Source organism: Epinephelus fuscoguttatus, linkage group LG8 (genome assembly GCF_011397635.1).
Source record: "Epinephelus fuscoguttatus linkage group LG8, E.fuscoguttatus.final_Chr_v1".
In the NCBI taxonomy this organism is placed as follows: domain Eukaryota; kingdom Metazoa; phylum Chordata; class Actinopteri; order Perciformes; family Serranidae; genus Epinephelus; species Epinephelus fuscoguttatus.
In genome coordinates this window covers 12,792,628-12,817,599 of record NC_064759.1, presented here as the reverse complement: position 1 = coordinate 12,817,599, position 24,972 = coordinate 12,792,628, and the positions used below count along the sequence as shown (strand labels likewise).

The 24,972-nt window shown below is 43.1% G+C and overlaps 3 protein-coding genes across 6 annotated transcripts in view; all 3 read left to right on the top strand.

Moving 5' to 3' along the window:
• On the top strand, window positions 1-8,240 carry si:dkey-92i15.4 (uncharacterized). Of its 3 annotated transcripts, none has more exons than XM_049584256.1 (7): window positions 1-223; window positions 2,283-5,225; window positions 5,329-5,524; window positions 5,675-5,773; window positions 5,868-6,102; window positions 6,204-6,320; window positions 7,643-8,240. In XM_049584256.1, the coding sequence occupies exons 2-7, from the start codon at window positions 2,665-2,667 to the stop codon at window positions 7,804-7,806; spliced, it is 3,372 nt and encodes a 1,123-aa protein (XP_049440213.1). In that variant the 5' UTR covers window positions 1-223; window positions 2,283-2,664; the 3' UTR covers window positions 7,807-8,240. The 3 variants fall into 3 exon arrangements, with proteins under 3 accessions (XP_049440213.1, XP_049440214.1, XP_049440215.1); XM_049584257.1 differs by lacking the exon at window positions 1-223 and adding an exon at window positions 250-1,177; XM_049584258.1 differs by lacking the exon at window positions 1-223 and having other exon boundaries at window positions 1,251-5,225.
• A 1,048-nt stretch (window positions 8,241-9,288) lies between these two features.
• On the top strand, window positions 9,289-14,885 carry aqp10a (aquaporin 10a). The gene is made up of 6 exons (XM_049583796.1): window positions 9,289-9,596; window positions 11,478-11,604; window positions 11,953-12,090; window positions 13,380-13,498; window positions 13,583-13,800; window positions 14,493-14,885. Exons 1-6 carry the CDS (start codon window positions 9,513-9,515, stop codon window positions 14,701-14,703), a joined length of 897 nt encoding a protein of 298 aa, XP_049439753.1. The 5' UTR covers window positions 9,289-9,512; the 3' UTR covers window positions 14,704-14,885.
• Window positions 14,886-16,997: 2,112 nt separating this feature from the next.
• Window positions 16,998-24,972, top strand: part of atp8b2 (ATPase phospholipid transporting 8B2) — a 34,311-nt gene continuing 26,336 nt past the window's right edge. The window contains exons 1-2 of one of the 2 annotated variants that reach the window (XM_049584386.1): window positions 16,998-17,196; window positions 21,585-21,652. In XM_049584386.1, coding sequence (XP_049440343.1) covers window positions 21,628-21,652 — 25 coding nt within the window. In that variant the 5' untranslated portion in view covers window positions 16,998-17,196; window positions 21,585-21,627. Of the gene's footprint in view, window positions 17,197-21,584; window positions 21,653-23,806; window positions 24,077-24,972 lie in introns of those variants that run through there. The other variant, XM_049584385.1, reaches the window with a different exon arrangement.

The following is a 24,972-nucleotide window of genomic DNA, read 5'->3' as shown; positions in this document are numbered from 1 at the left end:
TAATCACTGATTGGATCACTGGGTTCCTCAGACTTAGGGTTAGGATCAATGCCTTTGACTCAGTCTGACTTTTGACAGGCACAGAGAGACATTAAGACATCCCTTTTTGGCGCAGTAGCATGCTGAAGTAACCACAGTTTCCTCTGTCTCAACGGAAGACAGTAGCAGGTGCATGTAAAAGAGCAGCTGTAAGAACATGAGCCTCGACATAACAACCCAGACTGTAAGTAGTGGTGTGTATTTGACTTTATATATCTATGTCTGTTTGCTGTTTGCACATCTGCGATTCAAAGGCTGTTTGTTCATATTCCCACTTTACAGAATCCTATTTTAGCACAAGCAATACTTTCTTCTTCTTCTTCTTCTTCTTCATCTTCCTCTACTTCCTCTTCTCTGATCTTTTTGTCCTTCAGTTAACATTACAGTCCTGATCTGTAGTGTAGTTTTGTTTTGCTGAACATATGTCATATGAGAAGTGCACTTTTAACAATATTAATCCCTGCTGGTATTTCTGGGTCCACATGAGCGCTTTATGGTCTCTGGTCCTAATTAAAGGTGCTCTGTTATTATGTATTTTGATACCTGCTCAGCCCAGATGATGCCTTGAGGTGGGGTGATATTATAAGCCTGTGTTGGGAAATGTCATTCTTGTTGCATTTCACACAATTATCCAAACTGTATCTCCTCTCCCTTGAGCTATGAAATGCTGTTGTGAGAGGGAGTTTGAAGTTTTGAAGTTTTAAGCGTCAGCAGGGCGTGTACGTAAGCGTATGTGTGTGTGTGCATGTGTGTATGTGCACTCCCTGTTGAGCCGTTTAGTGGGTGACACATTGAACTGCAGTCAGGAATGCTACCCTGTGAGAAGAGGAAAAGAGGGAGAAAACAACAATAGGAGGGGGAGGAGAGAGAAAGAGAGACAGAGAGAGAGAGAGACAGAGAGAGAAAGACAGAGAGGAAGAGAGACAGAGAGGACGAGAGGATAAACCAGTGTGGCAGGTTTGCGTCACTGTACACACTCCATCATGCAAAGCTGATGGAAAGACAAGACAGAGAGAGAGAGAGAGAGAGAGAGGGAGAGAGGAGTTAGGAGCTGATGTCATTACAGAGCGCTGCCTTCATTATGAACACATGACAACACAGTGGTTTAGGACAAGCAAAGAGGTCACTCCTGGAGAAGGTAAGGCACATGTGTGTGAGTGTGTCATTAATAAGTTAATTATTGATTATGTGGGGAAGTAAGCGTGTGTATTTCTGTGCCTGTTGCCTGGGTGCATTTGGGTCTTTCTTGCTGTTCAGTTGGCGTTTAAATTAAACCATGCAGTGTTACCCAGGTTACCCAGATGGGAGGCTTTGTGACCTAGGAGAACAGGTGTTTCTGTAAACCGACACTCAGACTCACCTGCAACGGAAAGCACCTCAGAGGCTGTTGCTCAAAGTTACATGCTGAACCTAAACAGCTTCATGTAATCATGCAGGCAGTGCTTATCAAATGCTGTTGCCCTGTTGGATTTGTACAGTGAATCAACAGCCTATTTGTGTTTGATGTCAATAGAGATGATTAGATACTAATTCTGACCTGATTAAAAATCAAAGGTGTTTCCACTGGCTTACTGACAGTGTCTGTCTTGTACAGCTGTGACCTCGGATATCCCTCATGAGCCATTGTCCATCAGTAACGCTATCTAACTCTGTATGTAAATCAAAGTGACTTTGTTCCCATCTTTGTCCACCTTATCTGATCATTTCCACTGTTACAAGATTTCAGTTGTGGCTCTGTGAGACCGATACGCACTGCACAGAGACTAATGTGGCACTTTAATACATTGTTTTTACTGGGTGGATTGCAGTTAGGTGAGTTTTTCCAGTTTTTGGTTCAGGTTTAGCTGACGCTGACAGGTAGTCATGAGTATGTTGCCTGTGTAAACAGCCGTTATGATGTGTGTGTGTGTGTGTGTGCATTATCTGAGTCCCATCGTCCTGTGAATGGGCTTATTGAGTCAGTATGAAGGGAATGTCAGGAGAGTAGGGACATATTGCAAAATGACATAACTGACACAACTAACTTGTTCCTCTGGCCCTCTATCTTTGATTTTTTCTTCTTATCGTTTCCATTCACTGTCCACTTCATGTGTCTCTATAACATGTTGAGTTCACTGTCCTCAACTACTCTGTGATTCTGTTTGACCATTTTGAAGAGCCAGAGTGACCACAATCCACATATCACAACATTCCAGCCCAATCCGTTCTCAGGATGGAAATTTGTACATTTTTATGCTTGGCAGGCGACGGGAGCTGTTCGCTGAAGTCGTGCTGGGGAACTGAAGACTCAGAGGGGCAGAACGGCAAGAGATCAAGGAAAGGAGCCCAGAGGAGTCATCTCTTCTAGGCCGCAAATCAGAGAATCATCAGGAGTACTGCTGAAATATCAAGCTTTTTAATGCACGATTTGTTGCTGTGCAAGAAACTAATGTGAGGGCTGTAATTGTGCTGCCATTTCACTGCTTTTTTACACACACACAGCTGCAGCATTCAGACAAACTGCTTCCAGATTGCAGCCCAAAAGACAGTTGCTTGGAATCGCTTAAATATCAAGTTCACTCTCCCGCTCTCTTTTTGGGATTTGGCACTTGACAGTAGGTCATTAACTTTGTTTACTCTCAGACAATGGACTTGTCCATGCTCCCTACTCGAGTGAGTGAGTACAGCGGGCAGAGGACAGAAGCACGCTTCACTGTCCGCTCAGCTAATTCTCCCTCTTACAGTCTCACTCGCAGGCCAGGTGTTAGGAAACCCACAGGTTTTTTAGAGGAGAAGGAAAGTGCTGAGGAAGCCAGCAACAGAGAGAGATGCGAGACGCACACTGGCGCAAATGGCACAAGCAAGGAGGAGGATCCCACAGTCACTGGTTATCAAGCCAGGACTGGGAGTCGCAGCAGTGTCATAGGTCAGTGTGAGGAGGAGGAAATGTCAAGCCATAAAACGTTTACCAAGCTGAACCAGAATGGCGCAGCAGACAAAACTATCACAGAGTTTGGCACTGACAGAGGTGGAAACTTTAACCCTGCATCTGAAAGCCGGGGCAGGACAGACTGGAGGAGATACAACCTGCCGAGCAGAAGTAAGAGTTTAGATTGGAGATCGGGGGCATCAAGTCCCGATTATGGCAAAAGGGCTGACTATGCATTTTCAACCAAAAGTGGCTTGGATGAAAGAAGGACTGGAATTGAAGGCTTGAGGGGCAGGGTGATGTCTTCAATACAGGCCTATAACTCTGCAGCTACAAGTAATGTTCAAGAGAGGAGCCCAGTGAGTCACGTGAGTCAGACTTTGGACAGGACCAGTCGGGGCAGTTCTCTCCCCACTAGGCTGAGGTCCCTGTCTGGACCTGGCTCTGGTGTCAGAGGGACATCTTTGAGTGGGCCTCAAGGAGGTCAGAGTATAATGGAGCGGATAGAGAAACTCTACGGCTCAGCTGGTTTTGCAAAAACGGAGGATTCCAGCAAAACTAGGGACTCCTCTACCTCTAAATATGAGAGGGCATCAGGGGGAACCTTCCCCAGGCGTTTCTCTTCTGAAGACAAAAGCAGCTTAAGTCCACTGCAAAACAGGAACTCATTCACCTGGACACAAAAAGACATGTCAGGTTCTGAGACTTCACTTTCTCCGAGGACGAGCAGGACCAGGGAGAGATTGTCAGGGATACAATGGCAAGGACAGGTCCAGGGTAAGTATTCAGAGGAAGGGGGCGTTAACTGGCATAGAGGATTAGAGGAAATGGGCACGAGGTCTCTAGACAGAGCGAGGAGCAGGTACTGTGTAGCAGCTCAGATAAGATCTGCAAGGGCTGCAGCAGGAATTACTCCATCTTTGCAGTCCAACAGTTTCTTAGAAGAAGGGAGATCAGTGTCTTTGAGAGATTCGTCTGGTTGTAGGGAGAGAAGAGCAAGTGGGAGTTGGGATTGGAGCGGGATGAAGAGCGAGACTAATAGAATAAATGAGCCATTGAGGGAAAACACTGGGTTGCATGAAGAGACGGAAAAAGAGACAAATGATGGAGCAAAAGAAAAAAATGAATCAAAGAGTAGCAGCACTGATGAAGACGTGTTTGAGTCAAACCCAGTGGACTTGGCAGTGAAAACAATAGAGAGGAAGCGATTCCCAGAGAGGTTGTCATCCGCCTCTGCAGCCAGTGTGAGAAATAAGATAAATCAGTTTGAGGCTCTCTCACAGAGAGCTCAGGGTTTGGCTACAGGACAGGTCCTGCTGCCCAGACGGGCCTTCTCTGTGCCAACACAACTCAGCAGGGCTCATGATGGAGTGAAAAAGAGTGGATCAGCAAGAGCGGTAGGTGGACTGAGATACAAGTGGGAGGGGTTGAAAGAAGGAGGGGAGGGCAATGAAAAAGCTGAGGAGAAGGCGTCAGGAGCAGGACAGAAACTTGGGTCAAACAGGTCTTTATCAGTGGACGAGGTTGGACTGAGATTGTTGAGGGAAGAAAGAGGAGGGAGTGATTTGGTTGAGAATGAGGGAAAAGAAAGTGGTGGTGGTTATGCCGAAGATTTTGGTAAATATTCCAGACTCAAGAGCACATTAGAAATCCCTCTAGGTGAAGGAGCTCAAGAAAAACGGAGAAACTTTTACATCGATGAAACAGATTTCCACAAAATCTCAAGCCCTGAGACACCAAGCGAGAAACTACCGTCCTTACTGTCCGACTCTAGTGACACTTACACTTACGTACAGAAAACAACACCGCCTGATGTCACTTCACCTGTTAGTGACGACGACAAGACTCCAACAAACTCTCCAAACAACTCACCTACTCTTTCACCTACCACGCAACCGCAAAACATCATTCCCATTGCAGACGGTGAAAATAAAAGTACTTCTGTTACCACACAAGCAGCCAAAACTCCTGAACCAGATCTGCCACCTCTCCCTCAGCCCCTCGCCACTTCCTCCTACAGCAACCTCCCTGATCTCATCTCTTCAGATGTCAGCACATCCAGTCCAAAGGCGAAGAAGCAGGTGTTGGACTTGAATGCTTGGGTAGCTGGTTTGACCCCAGAGATAAAGGTCTGGAATGACGACGAAGATGATTATGAGGACGATGATGAGAGTACGCAGAGGGATGAGGATTCAAACTATGACTCAGATTCTGGAGAGTCCTCGGTGACCATCACTAGTAACATGAGCCAGTCAGATCACAGGAGCTTCTGTGTCAGGTGTGTACCGTTTGTAGTACCACATTTTTGATTAGCTGGAAGTATTCCCTCCAACAATACGTCAGTTTTTTAACCCCAGAACTTTTTTCTTTCCTCCCTGTAGTCTTTCAGAACTTTGTAACTTTGCTGGAGTTGACTATGAGTCAGAGACTGACAGCGATGAGTGGCAATCTACTAAACATCGGACAGCCTCGCTGAGCTCAGACATGTCAGCCCTGTCTTGTGTGTCTGTGATGCCCAGTGAGGAGCTTGACAGGCTCCTGGAGGATGTCAGGAGCGTGGGGGACAACAACCTACAGGTACAAACAACAGCATCAGTAATTTTGCAGCTTTTGTGGCATGAATTATGTCACTTTTCCCATGCAAAATTCAAACTACAAAATCAGGAAAACACAAGAAGAGTGTAACTACGACTTCTTTCTCATTCTCTCTGCCTTCCCTTTTTGCAGGACTACAACGATGTGCAGGTGGTGGTTCTCCATAAGGACATGGGAGTGGGACTGGGCTTCAGTTTGGCGGGAGGCAAAGATCAGAACAAGCCTATCACTGTAAGAAAACACTCCTTCCTGCATTCTCCTGAAAAAAATCTTCAAATAGATTGTTCTCAGTCTCCTCATTTGTCCCTTTGTGTCTTCTTTACAGGTTCACAGGGTGTTTCACTCAGGTGTTGCAGCCAAGGAAGGCTCCATTAGGGAAGGCGACCAGGTCCTGTCGATCAACGGCACGGCACTGTGTGGCTTCGCCCACTGGGAGGCCCTGAGGATCCTGAGGAGAGCAAAGACTCGAGAGATGGGGGTGGTTGTCCTGAGGAGGGAAGAGAGTAGTGGTGTTTGCAAGGTGGGAGCACAGACAAATAATCAGGAGCCAACACAGGCAGGTGAGAGGTCGTGCTTTACCTGAGTTCTGAAAAGATATTAGTATTGAATCAGTTTAAAGTCAGATACTGATCTCGGTTTTTCTGCTTATGTGCTCTCTCAGGTCAGCGTGTGTGTGTGCGTCTGGAGAAGAACAGCAGGGATCTGGGCTTCAGTCTGGAGGGAGGTGTGGACTCCACTCTGGGGAACAGACCACTCACTGTGCAGAAGATCTTCCAGGGTGAGAACTGAAGCTCAGAGACTTGAACTTCATTTGAACACCATATCTTTTACATTCCCCAAAGAGGTTATACGTTAAGCAACCCTGTCAGAATTAAGATTTAAAATTCAAATATACCCTTTACTAAACAATATGTTTTTCTTATATTTATGACCCCTAAAATATCTGACCTTGACTATAAACGACTTGTATCTCTGCAAAGTCTGTCACCAGAGAGGTCTTATCAAATTCCTTTACTAAAACGGGAGATGTCTGTATACATCCCTAAAATCTGAGATTCAAATATACCCCAGGCAACCTAGATTAGGTACATCACCTTTACAAAGGCCAGTTGCTGTCTAACATGGAAGACACATATTGACAGGGGAAGAGACTTTGACATAACATCGGCAAAGAGACCTTAAACCCTCCAAGGCAGAGCGTAGTTGTCAGTACAGAGAGATCGGCCATTCCCCTGAGGCACAAAATTCCAAAGCCCCACTAGTCCAAAAAAATGTCTCTTCACACTGTAAGCCCTTTTCTCTGACAGCCCATTATCCCAAAAACAGATGCCCATAGCTTTGAAGTCCTATTTCCTTGAAAATATACACTCTCCGGAGTTAGACAACCCAATCACCAGAAAAAATGTTTGCATTGTACATTTCTGTAAACCACAGATACTTTACATTTGTCAACAATGCTGTGGTGAATGTGTGGTTAGGTTTAGGTACAAAAACCTCTTGGTTACAGTTGGAAAAGGATCATGTTCTGGCTTAAAACACTACATTTGGTGGCACAGAAGTTGCTGGAAAAGCAGGGATGGGTTGGTAAAGTAACCCAGGATTGGAGTTTCAAACACTGCTGTGAAACTCCATGAAGGGTGGGTAAAAACTGTGGTATCAGTGGCTGAAACGCTGTTGGGAAATGCTGCAAAGGGTCGCTAAAAACACCCGGGATGAGTGGCTCAATCGATATTTGGAAACTAACTAAAGGAAATATATTTTTGGTGAAATGGGCTTTGGAGCAATAGGCATTTGTTTTTGGATTTACCGGCTGACATTGGAATTTTGGGTGGACAGGGCCCAAGGTCAGATGCAGAGTGTATCAATGAGGGAGAAGGAGTAGATCTGCTTCAGGCCCCTTTTCTGAGTTTTTTTAACGTAGGAAAACCGTGATAAACAAATGATCAATCGTAGCAGAGTATTTTTACATACCTTAAAACGTGCCTATTCGGGGAATTTATAAACCATACACATGCTACATTACCTTTTCATTTTGGCTGCTTCAGTTTGGCCCCTTTTTGTATACATACATGTTCATTATACCCACTCTTTCTCCTTCAGGAGGTCCTGTTGACAAGGTGTGTCCTGGTGATGAGGTTGAAGAGATTGGCGGTGTAAGCGTGGTGGGGATGAGACGCCTGGAGGCCTGGACTCTGATCAGAGGACTTCCCCCCGGGCCTGTGGACGTGGTGCTTCGCCGCCCTCTTAAACATCTGGAAACATGAAGATTGTTTAGCTACCTGGGGCAGAGCAACATTCAGTGACTGATGACGGACAAGAAGCTAAAAGCCATCCCTTAGTGGCTGAGAACTTGACATGGATTAAGCGAGCCATCCGGGGCCTATGCCATCAAAACAAGTCATTATGAGAAATCCCTACAGGAAATATAATCTTGGAGACCAGGTCAAAAGTGTGTACTTTTTACTTTATCTACAGGATTACATCTACCTCAAGGCCTGGGATATAATTCTGTATCAGCCAGAATTTAAGTGCACTGACGGCTCATGCATTTGTTAAGTCAACCAAACTTTGTAACAGATACTTTGTTCAGCTATTAATGTGGCACCTGTAAATGAAAATATATGTTGTAATATATTGTGAATAGAAGCTAACGACAGCATTTAGAGTTTATATTGCTTTTTAATAAATCCTAACTAAATGTGATGCTTTTTATTCGTATATCCTGCAGAGGGAGATATAGTGTTATCATCTTGCTATCAGCTCACAGAAAAAGCCCTGGGACAAAACTCAGAAGCAGGGTAAAGGTATCTGTCCTTTTACACATTACCAAACAGCGATATTCCTCGAGCGTAGATGCGATAAGATATGATGTCACAAGCTGTTTGGAGTTTTTTCATCATTTTACCTTAACTCAAATCCCCAAACTCAAAGTATAACCTTTTTACAGATAAAATAGCAGTAAAATGACAGATATCAAAGCAGTTTCACCAGTGGCTCTTTTATCTTATCTGATCTCAAGAGATTCTTTCCTGCCACAGTCATGTGCCTCTCTGGAAATTATCAGCAATAATACGACTGTTAACTGCTGCACAGCAATTATTTTGGTTACATAATCCATTAGGAGTCCAAAGTTCAGTGAAGAGGGGTTATGGTGACATCTTGCTCTCTGATGATGAGAGGGGCTTCCCTATCAACCATCTTACCTAACACTCACTAAGGACGGTTTCACCACACAAGTAAAAATATAATTTCTACATTCATAAATGGATATTTTTGGACTTTAATTCCACATAGAAACGCATTCAGATGAACCCACAGGTCAAAGGCAGGCTGCATCAGGGTTTCTTTTTGCCATTTTATGGTTTAAACATAAAACATGTGTTAATTTATTGAGGCATACTGGTTCTTTAATAGAGAAATAAGAGTATATAAAACATTGGTATGCATGCAAGATGGTAATTGTTACCTGTGGTGTCTCGCACAACTCAGATTATTGAAACCTCGGGATGAATGAATATCTGTACCTGGGGTCTTCAAAGGAGTAGGCAGGTTTCCGCTGTATACATATGATGTGGTTTATTGCCCCCTATCAGTGCCATCAATACATAATCTTACTGTTTATGGCCTTGTTCAGTATATGCAACAGCTGAGGCACATTACGCTCTCTGCGCCAGCCAATCCTGAGGTGTGACCACACAATAAATGAACATCAGTGTTTGACCAGCTGTGGAGAAAGAGAAGGCAGAGAAGCGGAAGAGTCAGGATACAGAGTGCAGGTCTTCAGATGCTCAGGTGGAAGTTGAGTCAGGAAACTGTTTTTTTTTTAATAGCATCAGCACTGACACCTCCTCCACTTACAGCAGTATATCAGCTCCTTGACAGACGGGGAGACGGACAGACTGACAGCTGGTCTGTCTGAGAGCAGAGAACAAGTTCAGTGTGAGATGAGAAGAGGGATTTAACTCCAGCAATGTTGAACCGACGGCTTGTGAGGGTGAGGAATGCTCTGGTGCGAGAGTGCATGGCTGAGTTCTTGGGAACTTTTGTCTTGCTGGTAAGTGACACACAGGTTTTTGAATTTGCTTTTTATTTATTTTTTTTTTTTAATTTTTTTTTACTAATTGTCCATTTTTATTGACTAACAAGGTATACACTGTTTCAGAACAGATTTAAATCTCCTAAAATGTAAGAAAATAAAAACATATGAAACACAAAAAGAGATACAGAGAGGCGTATCTTAATTTATTTCTTAGTTATTTTGTATTTAGTATATTGGACATGTGAGTATGCAGGTTGTATAGGCATATGGCTTAGATTTAAAGAGATAGTTCAGCCCAAATTCAAAAATACATATTTTTCCTCTTACCTGTAGTGCTATTTATCAGTCTAGATTGTTTTGGTGTGAGTTGCAGAGTGTTGGAGGTATTGGTTATAGACGTCTACCTTCTCGCCAATATAATCGAACTACATATTACTTCACTTGTGGTGCTCAAAGTGTCCAAAAAATGAATTTGAAAAACTCAACAGCAATGTCTCTTTCCAGGAATCATGACCCGGTTACTCAAGATAATCCACAGATCTTGTTGTGAGCAGCTTCAAGCAAAAACTGTTTTCTTCCTACGAAACTACACCCGCCAACTGTATCACTGCACAGAAAGAAGCGTGCATCTACTCATGGACGAGAGGCTCGTGCTCGTGACAGCACAAGATGTAAACATTAATGGTGTCCTCCTCAGCTGAGCTGTAACATAAATTAGCTCAGTGGATGCACACTTCCTTCTTGGTGGGTGGGTGTCGTTCCGTAGAGAGAAAATAGTTCGTACACGAAACTGCTCACAATAATGACTGTGGACTATCTTGAGGAACCAGGTCATGATAACTGAAAAGAGACATTGCTGTTGAGTTCCATTACATTTGAGAGAAGGCAGACATCTCTATGGCTGATATCTCCAACACTTGGAAACTCGCACTAAAACAATCTCGATTGATGAATAGCACTACATGTAAGAGGAATAATAACCAAAGTATGAAATATGAAAACTCATGTGCAAAGATTTTACAGGTGCTTAGGCTCTTTTTGATTTATTTAAATGTTTATTTTGATGAAACATGAAACTGGAACCAGTAGTGAAGTTTTAGACTGAAGTTATGCTCCGGCAGCGTTTGAAAAAGCAAACATAAATTATTAATCCGCTTCCTGGAATCAAGCTGGTACTGGGATTTACGCAATGTAACCAGGATTATAATTAGAGTGGTGAGGATACTTTTTGATGGCAGTATTTCCTTTCCTATAAATGAAAAAGTCAGATGTGCAAAACTTAAATGAACTAATAAGCAAATGTAAAATGATGTATATGCCAATATAATCCATACACTGAATTGCTGGTAATCATTATGACGCATGTTGAATCCACATGATTATCCATACAGGCCTTTTATATGTCATCACTGCAGTTTTTCAGCCAGCTACTGTTGCCAGAAACTTTAATCGCCTCGGTACTTCATTGTTACGATGCCATAACTTTTTTAATGTGACCTTGGCCTGTAATAAATAAAACAATTTCAATTAGTGATTAGAAGCTGTAAAGTTTCATCAGAAAAAGCCTGACTGCAGGTGTGGCTTTTAGAAGATAATACATAAAATACTTTATGTGTGTTTACTTCCTTTCATCTTTGGGACTCAGAGTCACACCGTTATTTATACATGGTCATTCAGATAAGAAGTGGGCAGTTTCATCACAAAGTTCATGAGAGGATATTAATCACCTTTTAATGTCATCAGATGTTTCTGTGATGACTGATAAGTTCGTTTGACCTAGAAATAATCAGTCACCAGTAGAGCGATTAAGTTGTCTTATTTTGTTCCCTATAAGTGTAAAATATTTCTCCTGATTTTCCTCTCACTAATTCTGTTCCTCTTTTATCTGCTGTGAAGCTCTTTGGCTGCTCGGCTGCAGCGCAGGTAAAGACAAGCAGAGACACTAAAGGCCAGTTCCTCTCAGTCAACATGGCCTTCTCTGTGGGCGTGATGTCAGCAATGTACCTCACCAAGGGCATCACAGGTAAATAAAATGCACACTAAATTTTCCCATTATGTGATCTTTTAACTCAGTAAAATATGACACTCTCACACACTGACATCCCTGCAAGATGAACATAAAATAAAATACAACAGTGCTCAGCTTCTGCCTCACACTCTAGATTTATCACACTAATGTCTGGCGCTCTCTGCGCTGAGGCCTCGTCCAGCTTTTCAAGGTCTTCGCTCTGATGGATATCCACCGGTTGACACAGTATATGGCTACAAATAATCTGAGATTTCATTACCGTCCAATGTCTCACACTCTAATTCACTTTTGTCTTCCTCTTTCCTGTCTTCTGCTGCCACCATCTCCTGTTTGTCTCTGTAGGTGCCCATTTGAATCCGGCGGTCACTCTGAGCTTCTGTGTGTTGGGCCAGGTGCCGTGGGGAAGGCTGGTGCCCTACTCCCTCTCCCAGCTGCTGGGGGCTTATATGGCGTCAGGGCTCGTCTACCTGGTCTACTACGGTTTGTCTTTCTGGCACCTCGAACACTTTATCATTCAAATACAGACAAGGTGATAAATTAAAGTTGTACGGAGCCCCTAAAGTCCTGAAAGGCATCAACAGAGTATGAGGCAATGGGCTCCTGGGCACAGACATACATAAGGCCCCACCACCTCTACTACATATGAGTAATAGGCGGGCTACATTTGTTTCTTCCTCTTCATTTAATTTTCACCAATATGATAAGACAGTACTAACACATCCCAACTTAGAGATACAGCAACTTCTCTTCCCTGTTAAGCAAGGCACTCACTCTCTCTCGGGTATCACTCATGCCTATCCCCACAAAACCAGGGCAGGTAGGAACCAATTAGCTCCTAACCCAGGGAATGCAATGACACCACTTAAACACCGCACATAAAAATACAAATTAAACAATAAAAATTTACCAATAACTCGATAATGTTGAATCTTTTACTGCTTAAATATAAATAATTCACCCATTTATAAATGACACAATAACTTATTTACCACATTTTAAGCCCAAAGTGCTCAGCAAGACAAGATGAAATAACACATAACATAAATAAATAAATGAATGAAGAGGAAAAAGGGTATGTAGTCATTATACATCTCTCTGTTGTTTTGTATCTCTTTGTAGTTTTTTGTGTTTGGTTGGTTTGACCCTTTTTGTAGTCATGTTATGGGTCTTTGTATTTGTTAAGTGTCTCTCTGTGGTCCTTTTGAGCCTCTTTGTAGTTGCTTTGCATCTTTTTGTGGTAACTTTTTTTAATCTTGGTGTAGTCATTTCATGTCTCTTTGAGGTCATGAGCCTCTTTGAGTCTCTTTGCAGCTGTTTTGCATCTCTTTGTAGTCGTTATATGTTTATTTGTGGTCATTTCGAGTCTCTTCCTGGTTGGCATGTCTTAATTTGAGTGATATTTTGCCAGTCAAGGCCCTGACACTTTGGACCCCTGGGCTTGTGCTCAAGTTACTTTCTTGCGTGCATAAGTTATTATACAAAAGGAACAAGTTAACACAGGAAATAACTTAAGAGACGGGGTACACCCTGGACAGGTTGCCAGACTATTGCAGGGCTGATACATAGAGACAGACGACCATTCATGCTCACATGCCACCTAATTAACTAACTTGATCATTAATTAACTTGTTCCCAAAAGATAATAACTTGTGATAAAAAAGATGTGACCTTTCCGGACTTTAGGGGCTCCGTAATAAAGATTGAATAAATTCAGAAGTTTCAATCTGTCTGTTCTCTTGTTTGCTACGTTCCCTCTGTTTCTGTCTCAGATGCTATAATGGAGTTCAGTGGCGGAGTGCTGACTGTATATGGCCCAAATGAGACTGCGTCTATATTTGCCACATACCCCTCAGAGTACTTGACTTTGGGCAGAAGTTTCCTTGACCAGGTCAGTGGGAGGATACTTGTGACCTTCAGTGCATTGACAGTTCCTCCTTTATTTAACTCTATATTTATTTACATGTGTCATCAGGTAGTGGGCACTGGCATGCTGATGTTGTGCATCCTATGTTTGGATGAAAAGAGGAATACTCCCGCCCCCTCAGAGCTGATTCCTCCCATAGTGGCAGTGATTGTCCTGGGGATCTCCATGTCAATGTCAGCTAACTGTGGTGCAGCAATAAATCCTGCTCGGGACCTGGGGCCACGCCTCCTCACACTGAGTGCAGGCTGGGGCACTGAGGTGTTCACGTGAGTATCTTATCTTACATATACAGCGCACATGCACGGCACTAAACACACACAACTTTCCAAGCTGGCAACTTCAAAATGCGTGTTACTTATCAAACATCTTACTGATGAATCTACCAGTTATTTCATTCTGTAATAGTGGCATTTGAAGAGGGACATTGTTTGCCGTTCTTACAGGTCTTTGACCTTCTGTTTCCCAGAAAACCACGTATGTTAGAGGTTATCAGCTGCTTTCTGCAGGATCAAAGGAACATGAAGTGTCAGCTTGTTACAGAACATCTGATTATGACTCTGCTATGATTGATAATGTAACCTGATGCTCTATGATTTTATGACCCTTTAGTTTTCGTGTGGCTCCAAAGATTTGTGCTTGATCTAATCTATTTAAAGCTAAATTAATTGATTAAAGGCCACTAGGGGGCAGAATAACTCCAAAACACGCTGGGCGTTACAGCACTGACATAATGTGTGATGAGTATGTGATGACACTGAACCATTAACCAGGCCATAAACCAAAACATAGGGCTTAAAAGAGGCAAAAAAAGATCTGTAGAGCTGCAGAGTTGGGTAATTACTCTCTGCGGGTTTCTCACTGAGCAATCCCTTTCACATGTAACATTATAAAAAGTACAGAATAATGCTGATTTAAACAAACAAACTCTCATCTGAACTCCTTTCTGTCTGCTCCTCAGGTGCTACAACTACTGGTTCTGGGTGCCCCTGGTGGCCCCACTTCTCGGAGGTGTTATAGGTTCTTTCATGTATCTGATTTTCATCCACTGGCACCTGCCTGACCCAGACCCTCCTGAGAGCCTCACCACTCTCTCCACCATCAGTGACAAAATCAAGCGGCCCAGCACAACGTGGGACAAGGACATAGAGTTAAAAGCTTCACGGCTCTGAGTGTTAGTTACACACACTTCAAGAAAGTAATCTGGTTGTTTGGGAAAGCAGAGGCACATATATGAGCTTATTGTTAGGACACACACATCTCTGTTGGAGAAATAACAGGAATATTGTATTTATATGGTCTGCAGTGAGCTTTACAAACATAGCCAGTAGCTGGGAGGCGGCTCCCAGCTGGAGGCAGCTGACGGAGATACTGATTGTGTCATAATGCTGTTTACATTGATGTCTATATTGTTTATACTATTGATTTTTCCTCAAATTATATTACTGAACTGTATTTAGTTTTTATGAAATGCCATAATGAATACTGAGCATATGTTAAGCTGATTCAATTAAACTTAACTCTGAAAAAAGAAACACATCAGTGTCACCGTTATTTTTTAAACTCATGGTCCAGATTTAGTGTCATTATGTTTATATGTAGCAATCCAAAATCAAGGTCCCCTTACTTGCTTTTCCACACAGTCTTCTTCAGATATCATGATCATGGTTAATAGAAGAAGAAGATGTACTTAATTAATCCCTGAGGGGAAATTAAATTTTTTCACTCTGGTGTACTCTATGCACTTCTTCTGCTGATTTGTTTAAACTACCTACATTGCTGCATTTCACCTACAACAATAGCAATCTGTAAGTGTGCCTGAATTAGCTTTTATCTATTACTGTCTTAAATGTTGAGGGAAAACATGTAATTGCTTCACCCTGTCAGTAAGTCTTTGTTGTTTTAAGTCTGTTAGGAAATTTATTGTACTGTATGTGAGGAGAGGGGTGACCCTGGGTGGTGCAGGAACAATAACCTGGTCCTTAACACCACCAAGACCAAGGAGCTGATCACTGACTACAGGAGGAATAAAACAGCAGAGACTGTGTGGAGAGGGTCTCTGATTTCCAGTTCCTGGGTGTTCAGCTTGAGGAGGACCTGAGCTGGAGTGCCAACACCACAGTGTTAAGAGTTTCTTCCTCTTGAGACTTCTCAGGAAGAACCACCTCACACAGACACTGCTTGTGTCCTTCTACCACTGCTCCACAGAGAGTATGCTGAGGTTCTGTATATGTGTGTGGTATGCCAGCTACACAGTAGCCCACAGAAGAGCACTCCAGACAGTTATTAATTATCGGCTGTCCTCTGCCCTCCATGGAAGAGCTATACAGTTTATTTTATTCAGTTCAGAACTCTTTTGCTTTTTCTTTAAGGTTTGTTATTGCTTTTATAAGCTCTTTTTACTTATATTTGCACTGTGGGGTTGCATTCAATTTCATTGTACATGTACATCGACAATAAAAATATTCTACTCTATTCTGTTTCAGGGAGCCACTTGTGAGTCCTCTCATCTGTGTTTTAGATCGAGTCGGTCTCTTGAGTCCATCTGGAAAACACTCAAAAGAAGATTGTGAAATCGGCTGATCACAAAGGTCAGGTATTGAAGTGGCAGCCTGTGTCATTGACAGTGTCACAGTCTATATGGTACATTGGCTCATTAGTAGTGGTAGCTGCACAACTAGGCTGGCGATTGGTGGGCCTTTTTCCGCTCAAAATATTAGGCTCTATGTGACATCTTGCACTTTCACCTAGAGATTCTCAGCTTTATAGAGTAACAGAGAACGAAAAAACAATGTGAAGCCATCTCTCCACGTCATCTCCTTCCAACAGTAACAGACTGAGTCATGCATGAGCATATCTCTGCATGCTACAACATTATTAAACAATAACGTCATTTGAATTTCTACAGGGGTCCAAGGGGTCTCTGAGGTACATGTTTTTAAATATATGTAAGTAAAATGAAAAAACAGGTTTCCTTTGAAATGATGATGATGAAATTATGATAGAAAGAACATTTAATTGGTGAATCTACAGATGCAGTGTGGGGATGTTGCAGTAGCTTAATGTTTGCATTATGCTGGACATAATGCAGATGTTGCGACCTTGAGCAGTGGACAGATGTGGGAGCAGATAATGCTGACAGAGCAGCAGAGGGCGCTATGACACAAAAGGGGGAAAACGCACATGGCCATTGATAAGTGAAAGAAAATGTTTTATTCAGCCTGTTTACGCAGCAGAGATTTTTATGAGTAGACAAAAAGTGAAGTGTTAAAAACAGAAACAATAAAACTGATTTTTAAAATGGGTTTGCCTCTAAAAAGTGGGCCTGTAATACATATAAAAAGAAAATATGACCTCAGTGAATGTGCTTTAAGGTCCTGAGTGGGAGTTCAGATGGAGGTGGAGAAGGTGAAGGAGGTGCAGCTCCTCCTCCTCCTCGTCCTCCTCCTCCCTCCTCTCCTCTGGCTGAAGCAAAACCCTCCTCTCACCTCGCCACGGTGTCTCCAGCGCATCATCCCTGTTTCCCCCCTCCCACCTCAGTGACCGTATACCTCATCACGGGGCCAGCGTCCAGTTCAAGCCTGAAAACCTCACCATGACCTCGGCGAGAGGAGCAACGAGCATGTCTCCACCAGAAACCTATTTATAACGCCAACTTGAAAAAGGTAGGTTTGTGTTTCCTGGAGTGTTGTAGCGCCGGTGGGTTGCAGCCGCCTCCATCATGTATGGGCAGCCGGTTTGCTGTGCAGTTTCTCAGCTGCAAATATATTGATGTGTGTCTCGGTTTTCATTGTGAGGTGATCAGCGCTTATTACTGCGCCAGGCAATGTGATGTACATTAAAGCTGCTCTCTTCATACAGTAGATACACTGCTTAGTTTCAGGGGGGGTTTAAAGCTCCATGTAGCCTGAGATTAGTCAGAATATTTCCCCAAAGTCAGAGTGAAAGTTAGTTGTCAGAGTGTGGTGACCACAGACATCACTACACTCACTCTGATGGATTTCTGACAAAGCATTTGGGCTTTATGGTGTGTTACTCAGTTGAATTTATGCATAATGGTTTAACTTTGTCAGGGTTATTCCAGTCTTTTGTTGTTTCAGTTTGTTTTCTGTGCTTCCTTATGAAAGTATATCAAGCTGATGCAACACTGACACACCTATAGAAAGTGACAGCCACCCTAAACCAACTTAATTACTGTTTAAAGATATTTAATGTGTTGAGTGTGTTGTAGGGATCTTCCACTTACCTTGCCCGGGAGCACTTTTACAAAATGACAGGCGGCCATGAGCTATTTAATAAACATTAATGATATGTATCGGTATATATCATAACCTTTTGACGTTTGCTGTCTGCACTCATCTTCATCAAGAGGCAAATCAGGTCACAGCAGCTGCACAGGTCAGGTGTATGCAGGGGCGTTTCTAGGATTTAAGGACATTCAGGGCTTAGCATCCAGGGGATCCTCCGCTGGCACTGTTTTTGATAAACAAGCTCTATTATGATGATTTTTACTCATTTTGGCACCTTATTTTTATTCAAATTACACAAAAACTACCAGTGTGAATCCATTTATTTCCATGAAAAATTAGAAAGTGGTTGGCAGGAGACTTGGCACCCTATCACAGGCCAGATTTGGCCTGCAGACCATAAGTTGAGTGTCCTGAATGTAGAGCATACACCAAACTGAGCACAACTGGAGATTTTTTTTTAGCAATAGCAACACACACCCTCTTCAAAACATACACAACCTGCCCTCCAGCTGCATGACGACTTAACTTTGTCAGAGCTATTCTAGTCTTGTGTTGTTCTCTGCTTCCCTATGAAAGTTAACTACACTGACCTACAGTGAACTTGTAGTTGATTTTACCCATAAGTCATGCAGATAGTGCGTAGAGCTACATTCTGTTGTGGTTGTGTATCAGGAGAGATTAAAAACCCTGTAATTTAATTACTCCTGGAGAAATGCACAGGCTGCCCTCGGAGCAGGCAGAGTGCATAGTGGTTTCCCTTTTGTTGGAGTTGGTAGCAATAGCAGTTTAATGTTGGGGTTCATATGAGTAGGATGTGATGCAAATATTCTTGAAAATATTTGCTGATGCTACAGTAGCAGAGACGATTAACAAATCTGCAAAATACACTGAGGTTACTGTTGACCAACTTTATTGTTATGTGACGACAGAGAATGTGATGCAGAGCAGATGGTGGGTAGAATTATTAAGAAAGAAAATTAAAAGGCGTTGTTCTAGCAATTCCTCTACAGCCAGTACGTCTCAACAAGATGGTTATACAGTGTGGACTATCTATGTGTAAATGTTGTGATGTTTAGGATGTGAGATTCTGCATTTTGCTGTTGCAGTTCACACATTTCATGGAGTATTTCTGCCATTGCAAATCCTCTAAAACTTCAGCCAGACTCCAGTGAGAGAGATGAAAGGAATTCTGCTCAGAGGCCAAGAAAAGTGCTCAGTTATTCAGTGTGTCCCCGGTGTTCTCACTCCCCGGGTTGCCAGCTTTATTTCATAAGGGCACTGCAGGTCTGTGGGGTTATACAAGACGGCAGCCACAGATGGAGAGCGACAGAGTGAGGCAGGGACGTGACGAGTGCGAGACTGGAGCGAGGTGAGAGAACATGGCAAACAACTCTCATCCCACAGTCTCTATTAGACTCACAGTGTAGAAAGTGAGTAGAAAGTATGCAGTGAAAGTGAAGAGTGTATGACGGAGCAAGAGACGATGCTGGAAACTGTAGCTGAAAGCCAATCGGCTCGGCTCATGTGGAGAGAGGCAGAGCAGCTCTTTCTCAGGAGTATTGATTGGAGGCTCGCTGCCTCCAGCCCCTGTCTGCCATACTGTGTGTACCTTGCACTACAAACCCCAGACTAGGATGTAAAACGCCTCGCTTCCGCAACCTCATCCCTCATCCTTCTGCCGCTACTTAACCGAGATAAAACACAGTGAGTGAAAGCAGTGAGGTGTGTGATATGAACAGGTCAGCATAAATGTGTAGAGGGGAAAGTGAGAAGAGACAAGAAGTGTGCTCCATTACTCTTTCTCATCCACTTTAGGAGGAGAGTGTCAGTGGATCTGGCCTGAGCTACCAGTCCCCTGACGCCGTGTGCCACAGAGACAGATGCAGCTCTTTGCTGAATGTCATTTCCTCATTATGGCTCTAACAGACCAGAGATAGTCTGGTGTGTGTGTCCTGCTGTGTGCAGCGGTTGTAATGCTTGACTGAAATTTGTACTTTCTCTCCTTTGTGAGGCAAATACTTGTTTTTCACAACCGGAAACTTAAAAAAAGACATGAACACTGTTTGGTAAATGGAAAATATCTGTCTGTATGGTTCTCACTTCACCTCCTCCTCTATAACCACTTTCACCACCTCATTCCTCAGTGCTTCTCTTCACAATAGAATAAGTATTTCACTGCTGGAAAGATGTTTTCTTCATAAAACTAGGCAGCAGAAAGACAAATTATTTTGAAATTGGTGCAACATAATCACAGAAACCAAAAAAGGGCTGTTTGCTTTTCCTTAAGAGGTAGAAAACCTACAACTACCAGAATGCACTGGGCTGCAACAGACCAATAAACACTCCTGCTAGTGGGTGATGTAATGCAAACTTGGCTGTTTTGACAAAGGAGACAATATGGCAATGCAGTAACAGAATCGTGGTTCATATTTGATCAGCACTGCTTAGTTTTACCATTTTATCTGTTTTTTAGCTTGCTTTTCACAATACAGGCAACAGTAGGCCTATTGCGTCCACTTCCTGTTTATAAGCTCTCATATTACAGCCAAACAGTGCACTAAAATCAGAATCTTGGTTTATATGTGATCAGCACTTCCTAGTTTTACCGTTTGTTCTAAATTTGGACTAAATTGTAGAGAGACAGCTGGCTTCCTCTCTCGATCCACTTCTATACTCTTTGTGTCCATGGTGGCAGGCCTACAGAAACATGGAAGTACAATCTTTAATTAGAGCAAAGGCTCTAGAGCCCCGCACATTGTGATGGTCCAACAAGCTATCGCAGTAAGCATGGAGCCCACACTATAACTAACTGCACTCCCTGAAGAAATATTCTTATATTTTTGGAGAAATGAAAGAGTGATTGCAGAGAGAAGCAGACAGAGGGGTCTACAGTCTGTGTTTGAAGGATATATCCAGGATGTCAAACTGACTCAGCAGCAACAACAGGTTAAAAAGACAAAGATAGTTAGAAGCTAAAGCCCAACTATAGGCTACAGATCACAGTGTAAAAGTGAACCACCACATCACTGCTGATCGCCACACAAGACAATGAATATAAAGGGAAACTTTGCTGACATTGAACTAGCTGTGTGGCATCGCAGTGTGTGCAGATGAACGGTGTTTGGCTTCACCCCCGTGCTGCTGCCAGCACCTGGACCTCTACTGCTGGACAGGCAGGGATCTCTGATGGTCAGACAACTTTCATCTGCACACAATGCGATGACACACAGCTGGTTGAATATGAACAAAGTTTCCCTGCTTCCCTTCACTGGTTCCTGTACAGCAGGGTCGGTCTTTTTTCACTGTTATAATCATTAAAAAGCAAAAGCAGCATGTGTATACATTCAGTAGGCTATATCTTCAGTAGCTAGCTAGCTAACCCTACACTTTTCAGGGTTTGATTTTGGTTTTGGAACAGGGAAGAAACGTATATCTTTTTCCAACCTCTCCAGGTAACGAGTATCATTAATACACGACGTGCCCCAGGCACAACATTTAGCTCCAAATCCATAAAACCAGCCTGAAAATGAAGGAAATCTGAAACGACTGCATTAGAGTCAATGGAGCACAGCTTAGTTGTTGGTCTGGTCTGAGCCGGCCTGAAGCTATGTTATGATCAATTGCTAGATTTGAGCTGGGCGATGAGTAGGGAAATCTGGGTGCTGGTTAGATGGAGGGAAGTTTACCTTAGTTCATTTACACGTACTACCCACATTTTTATAAAAAGCTGGTTGAAAATAGGTAAAGTCTTCCTTTAAGGCTGCTTCTGTTCTGCCCTCACCTCCTGTTCTTTCCCTCTGCAGACAATCTCATGGGCCATAGCAGAAAGACACCGGCAGAGTGGAGATGTTCAGAAAGAGACCTCCTCCAGGTCAGTGCCTGACACTTAACACAATAATCATTCATGCTTTCAAGTGAAGTGTGAGCGGCCCTGATGGCTAGATCATAGTGAAACATGAGAGGGTGTCTGCTGGCGGGGAAGCTCACAAGGCCCCTCAGAGTCTTGACTTTTACCTGGTGTTAATAAGTGTTCATATAGTGACTTGATTATGGTCAGATAGCACTTAAACACATTAACATACAGGTGTAAACAGGATGTACGGTGGATAGATTTTAATTTGATTTTCCAAACCAGGTCTGGAGGTGTTCAGGGATGCATTAAGAGCTGAGCACAAGTGTGAATGCAATCACCTGTTATACTGAACTAATACATAGTATATAGAGTACTGTGGTCCAGCTGCTACTCCACAGCTGCGGGATATGCAAATAAAGTCCTACCGAGATTATTTTAACATGATATGAGTCGCGATTTTAGTGGGAATGGTCATTTCATTTTCACTGTAACAAATCTAAAAATGATGATGATGTGATTTCTGCTGAGGTCTGTACCAAACAGGCATGTTCCCTTATGTCTTGATTATTATTTAAACGCTGAGGCTTCTCTGTATCACCTCAAAGCTTCATTTACAACAGCATGTCATGACACCATTTACCTTTTTCAAAGAATTGCATCTCATGTGGTTTGCACTTGGCTAGTTTGCGATTCCTGTAATATTTAGATTAAATATTAAGCCCTAACAGACAGTATCATCAGGGTGATGACTGAAAAGACTGAATAGAGCTGCATTCTTCTCTGTGGATACTTCTGTATACACTTTTTCCTCAGCTTTGAAAAGAAAAAGACAACACATAAAACAGCATAACCTGCCACATCATGTTTCAAATGCCTCAGGTGCCTCACAGGTATCAGTCAAAATGTTCAGAGATCTTAGCATCAAGGATGCACTGCAGAACATTAAGGGGCCCCACTGATTGCATTTTGACACGCAAGCCCAAAGTTTGACTGTAAAGCTCGTATTTTATATGCCATGCTGTCATATTTGTGCATTGAAGACTTGCGAACCCGACCAGCATGTCGGGCTGAAACACAGCATGCAGTTGTGGTGTGCAATGGCACTGATTTTTGTTGGGTTCTGGTTTTTGGCCCTGTGCAAAAACTGTGATGCAATTTTATGGCAGAATCATATTCATGACAAAGCAGTGTTGATTGCACACGTTCTGAATATGGAGGGGGACATTTCTCCTGTGTAGCCTACAAAGTGGCACAGGGCTTATATTTAGACAAAATTATAGTGTAGTTTCATTACACTATAATGACCATAATGTCCCCTTACATTTTACAGCCCTGACTCTTACTTAACATGAGTATTTCAGCCATATGTGCACCTGTAGTAGAAAAGCAAGCTTTCAGCTCCTTTTGTTATATTTCCTGTGTGTCAAATGCTTCATGTAGGCTATGTACCCAACGCCTATAGGACAAGCGTGTGGTCGGCAATCTTAAATGTATCGGCACGAGGCTCGCAGCACGTGCACCTGCCTGCCCCCGCCCACTGCAGTGCACCTTCTCCCTTTTAAAAACGTGCAGGGAAACTGGACCTCCTGCACGAGCCACTTTGGCTCTCAGCGCCGCAGCCACGCTCCGATTACCTCATGCTTTTCAGATCCAAAATGGCGCCCGGTTTCCTCATCCACAGGCTCGCTCAGTTGTGGGATCCCTGCAGAGGCGGTTGCTGTGGTAACGTCCGATAAACCCGGAGCCTATGCGGTTACGTAATGCCCACAGCGGACAGTGTTTATGTTGTGGATGAGACCTAAAGAAGCTGACGGTGCAGACTTTGGACGTGGGTGCGTCAGGGTGATTGATGGGGTTGTGGTGCAGAGTTGATAAAACACTTTATCTTAACACTTTATTTTATTTATTATATTTTAGGATATGAATGAATAAATCTACATTCTACGTAATTATTTAAAATGTATAACACAGGCCATATCAATCAATCAGTGAGAGCCGGTGTCAGATTAACTGTGAAGTTGCTGACTGATGTTATTATAGAAAATGACCTCAGTGTTTCTGCAGCAGGAGGGAGAGAAAACAGAGCAAGGGATGGACCGAGTGTGTGTGAGTGCGTGCGTGCACGTGTGTGTGTGTGTGTGTGTGTTTGGGGAGGCGAGAGAGGAAGCAACAGAGAGGCAGGGATGGGACGGTCAGTGCGCGGTTAACTTGACTGAAGTTGGGAGCGGAGCTTCATCCCCGCGCGTCCTTGCGGAGATGCGGCGGTCAGTGAAAAACAGCTGCGCACATCTGACAAGAATTTAGGCGGGTGACTGTTAGAATAAAAGGTCAAGATGACAGTACCAAAAGACATCCCGGAGAAATGGTTTCCGCTCGTTCTCCCCGTGAAAAGAAAGAAACAGAAGGGACTAAACGGAGCCAAGTCGAAAAAGAAGCGGACAGGTACGAGCTTGTGTGACAATTAAGGATGAGGTTCTTTGACCTTGTTGTTGTCCCACAGTCTTCACCATCACCATCATCATCATCATCATCAAACTGCATCTCAATAAACATAATTTCTCATCCTCATCCCAACTGAGTCCAAGTTTCATCCCTCCTTCTTCATCTCGCTCACCCTATTTTATATTTAATTGTGTTTGTGTATATGAGTGCACACTGTTCATCTCATCATATTACATACCTAATTGGCTTTTTAGTGCTGTGCCACTTTGTGACTGCTGTTACTGAGCTTTTTCATTCTGTTTATTAGGCATCAGCATCTGGACTGCCACAGTAGATTAAATAACAGGGAAGAAATAAGGAGAGACTGTATTTATGCTTCACTTTTAATTGCATTTTGAATCAGTGTCACCTTTATTATTCCTCTGTTTTCAGTTTTATGCCCTTATATTCAGAGATAATGTGTAACATGTCACACACACACACAGTCATCACTCAATTCAAGCTGTTTTCCTCATGTTTAGTGCGGATGTGCATTTGTAAACAAACCTGACTTCATCTGAATCTGAATTTTGCATAAATAAGTAGGATGATGTCCTTGTTGTCTCTGCTGCCTGAGACACTGATCAATCTTGCAGGCGCCAGCCTCCGCTGTCACTGCACTGCCTCGTCTGTATCCTTATTCCTTAGCTTAACTATCACAAATCACACAGGATGTGCACCTTCATTTGACCTCCAGCCCACCAGTCTGTCACTGTGTCACCCGCATCACTTTCCAACAAATTAGATCACTCTCTCTCTCTCTCTCTCTGTGTGTGTGTGTGTGTGTGTGTGTGTGTGTGTGTGTGTGTGTGCGCACGCGCATGACTGCAGACGATTCTACCATCCCGCCTTCGGCT

What these genes read in the sequence shown, in the direction of transcription:
- si:dkey-92i15.4 (XM_049584256.1), top strand. Translation starts at nt 2,665, where the DNA reads ATGGACTTGTCCATGCTCCCTACTCGAGTGAGTGAGTACAGCGGGCAG. An exon ending in CACAGGAGCTTCTGTGTCAG is followed by an intron (nt 5,226 to 5,328) that starts GTGTGTACCGTT and finishes TCCTCCCTGTAG; the next exon opens with TCTTTCAGAACTTTGTAACT. An exon ending in TCAGGAGCCAACACAGGCAG is followed by an intron (nt 6,103 to 6,203) that starts GTGAGAGGTCGT and finishes GTGCTCTCTCAG; the next exon opens with GTCAGCGTGTGTGTGTGCGT.
- aqp10a (XM_049583796.1), top strand. Translation starts at nt 9,513, where the DNA reads ATGTTGAACCGACGGCTTGTGAGGGTGAGGAATGCTCTGGTGCGAGAG. An exon ending in CGTCTACCTGGTCTACTACG is followed by an intron (nt 12,091 to 13,379) that starts GTTTGTCTTTCT and finishes TTTCTGTCTCAG; the next exon opens with ATGCTATAATGGAGTTCAGT. An exon ending in TGGGGCACTGAGGTGTTCAC is followed by an intron (nt 13,801 to 14,492) that starts GTGAGTATCTTA and finishes TCTGCTCCTCAG; the next exon opens with GTGCTACAACTACTGGTTCT.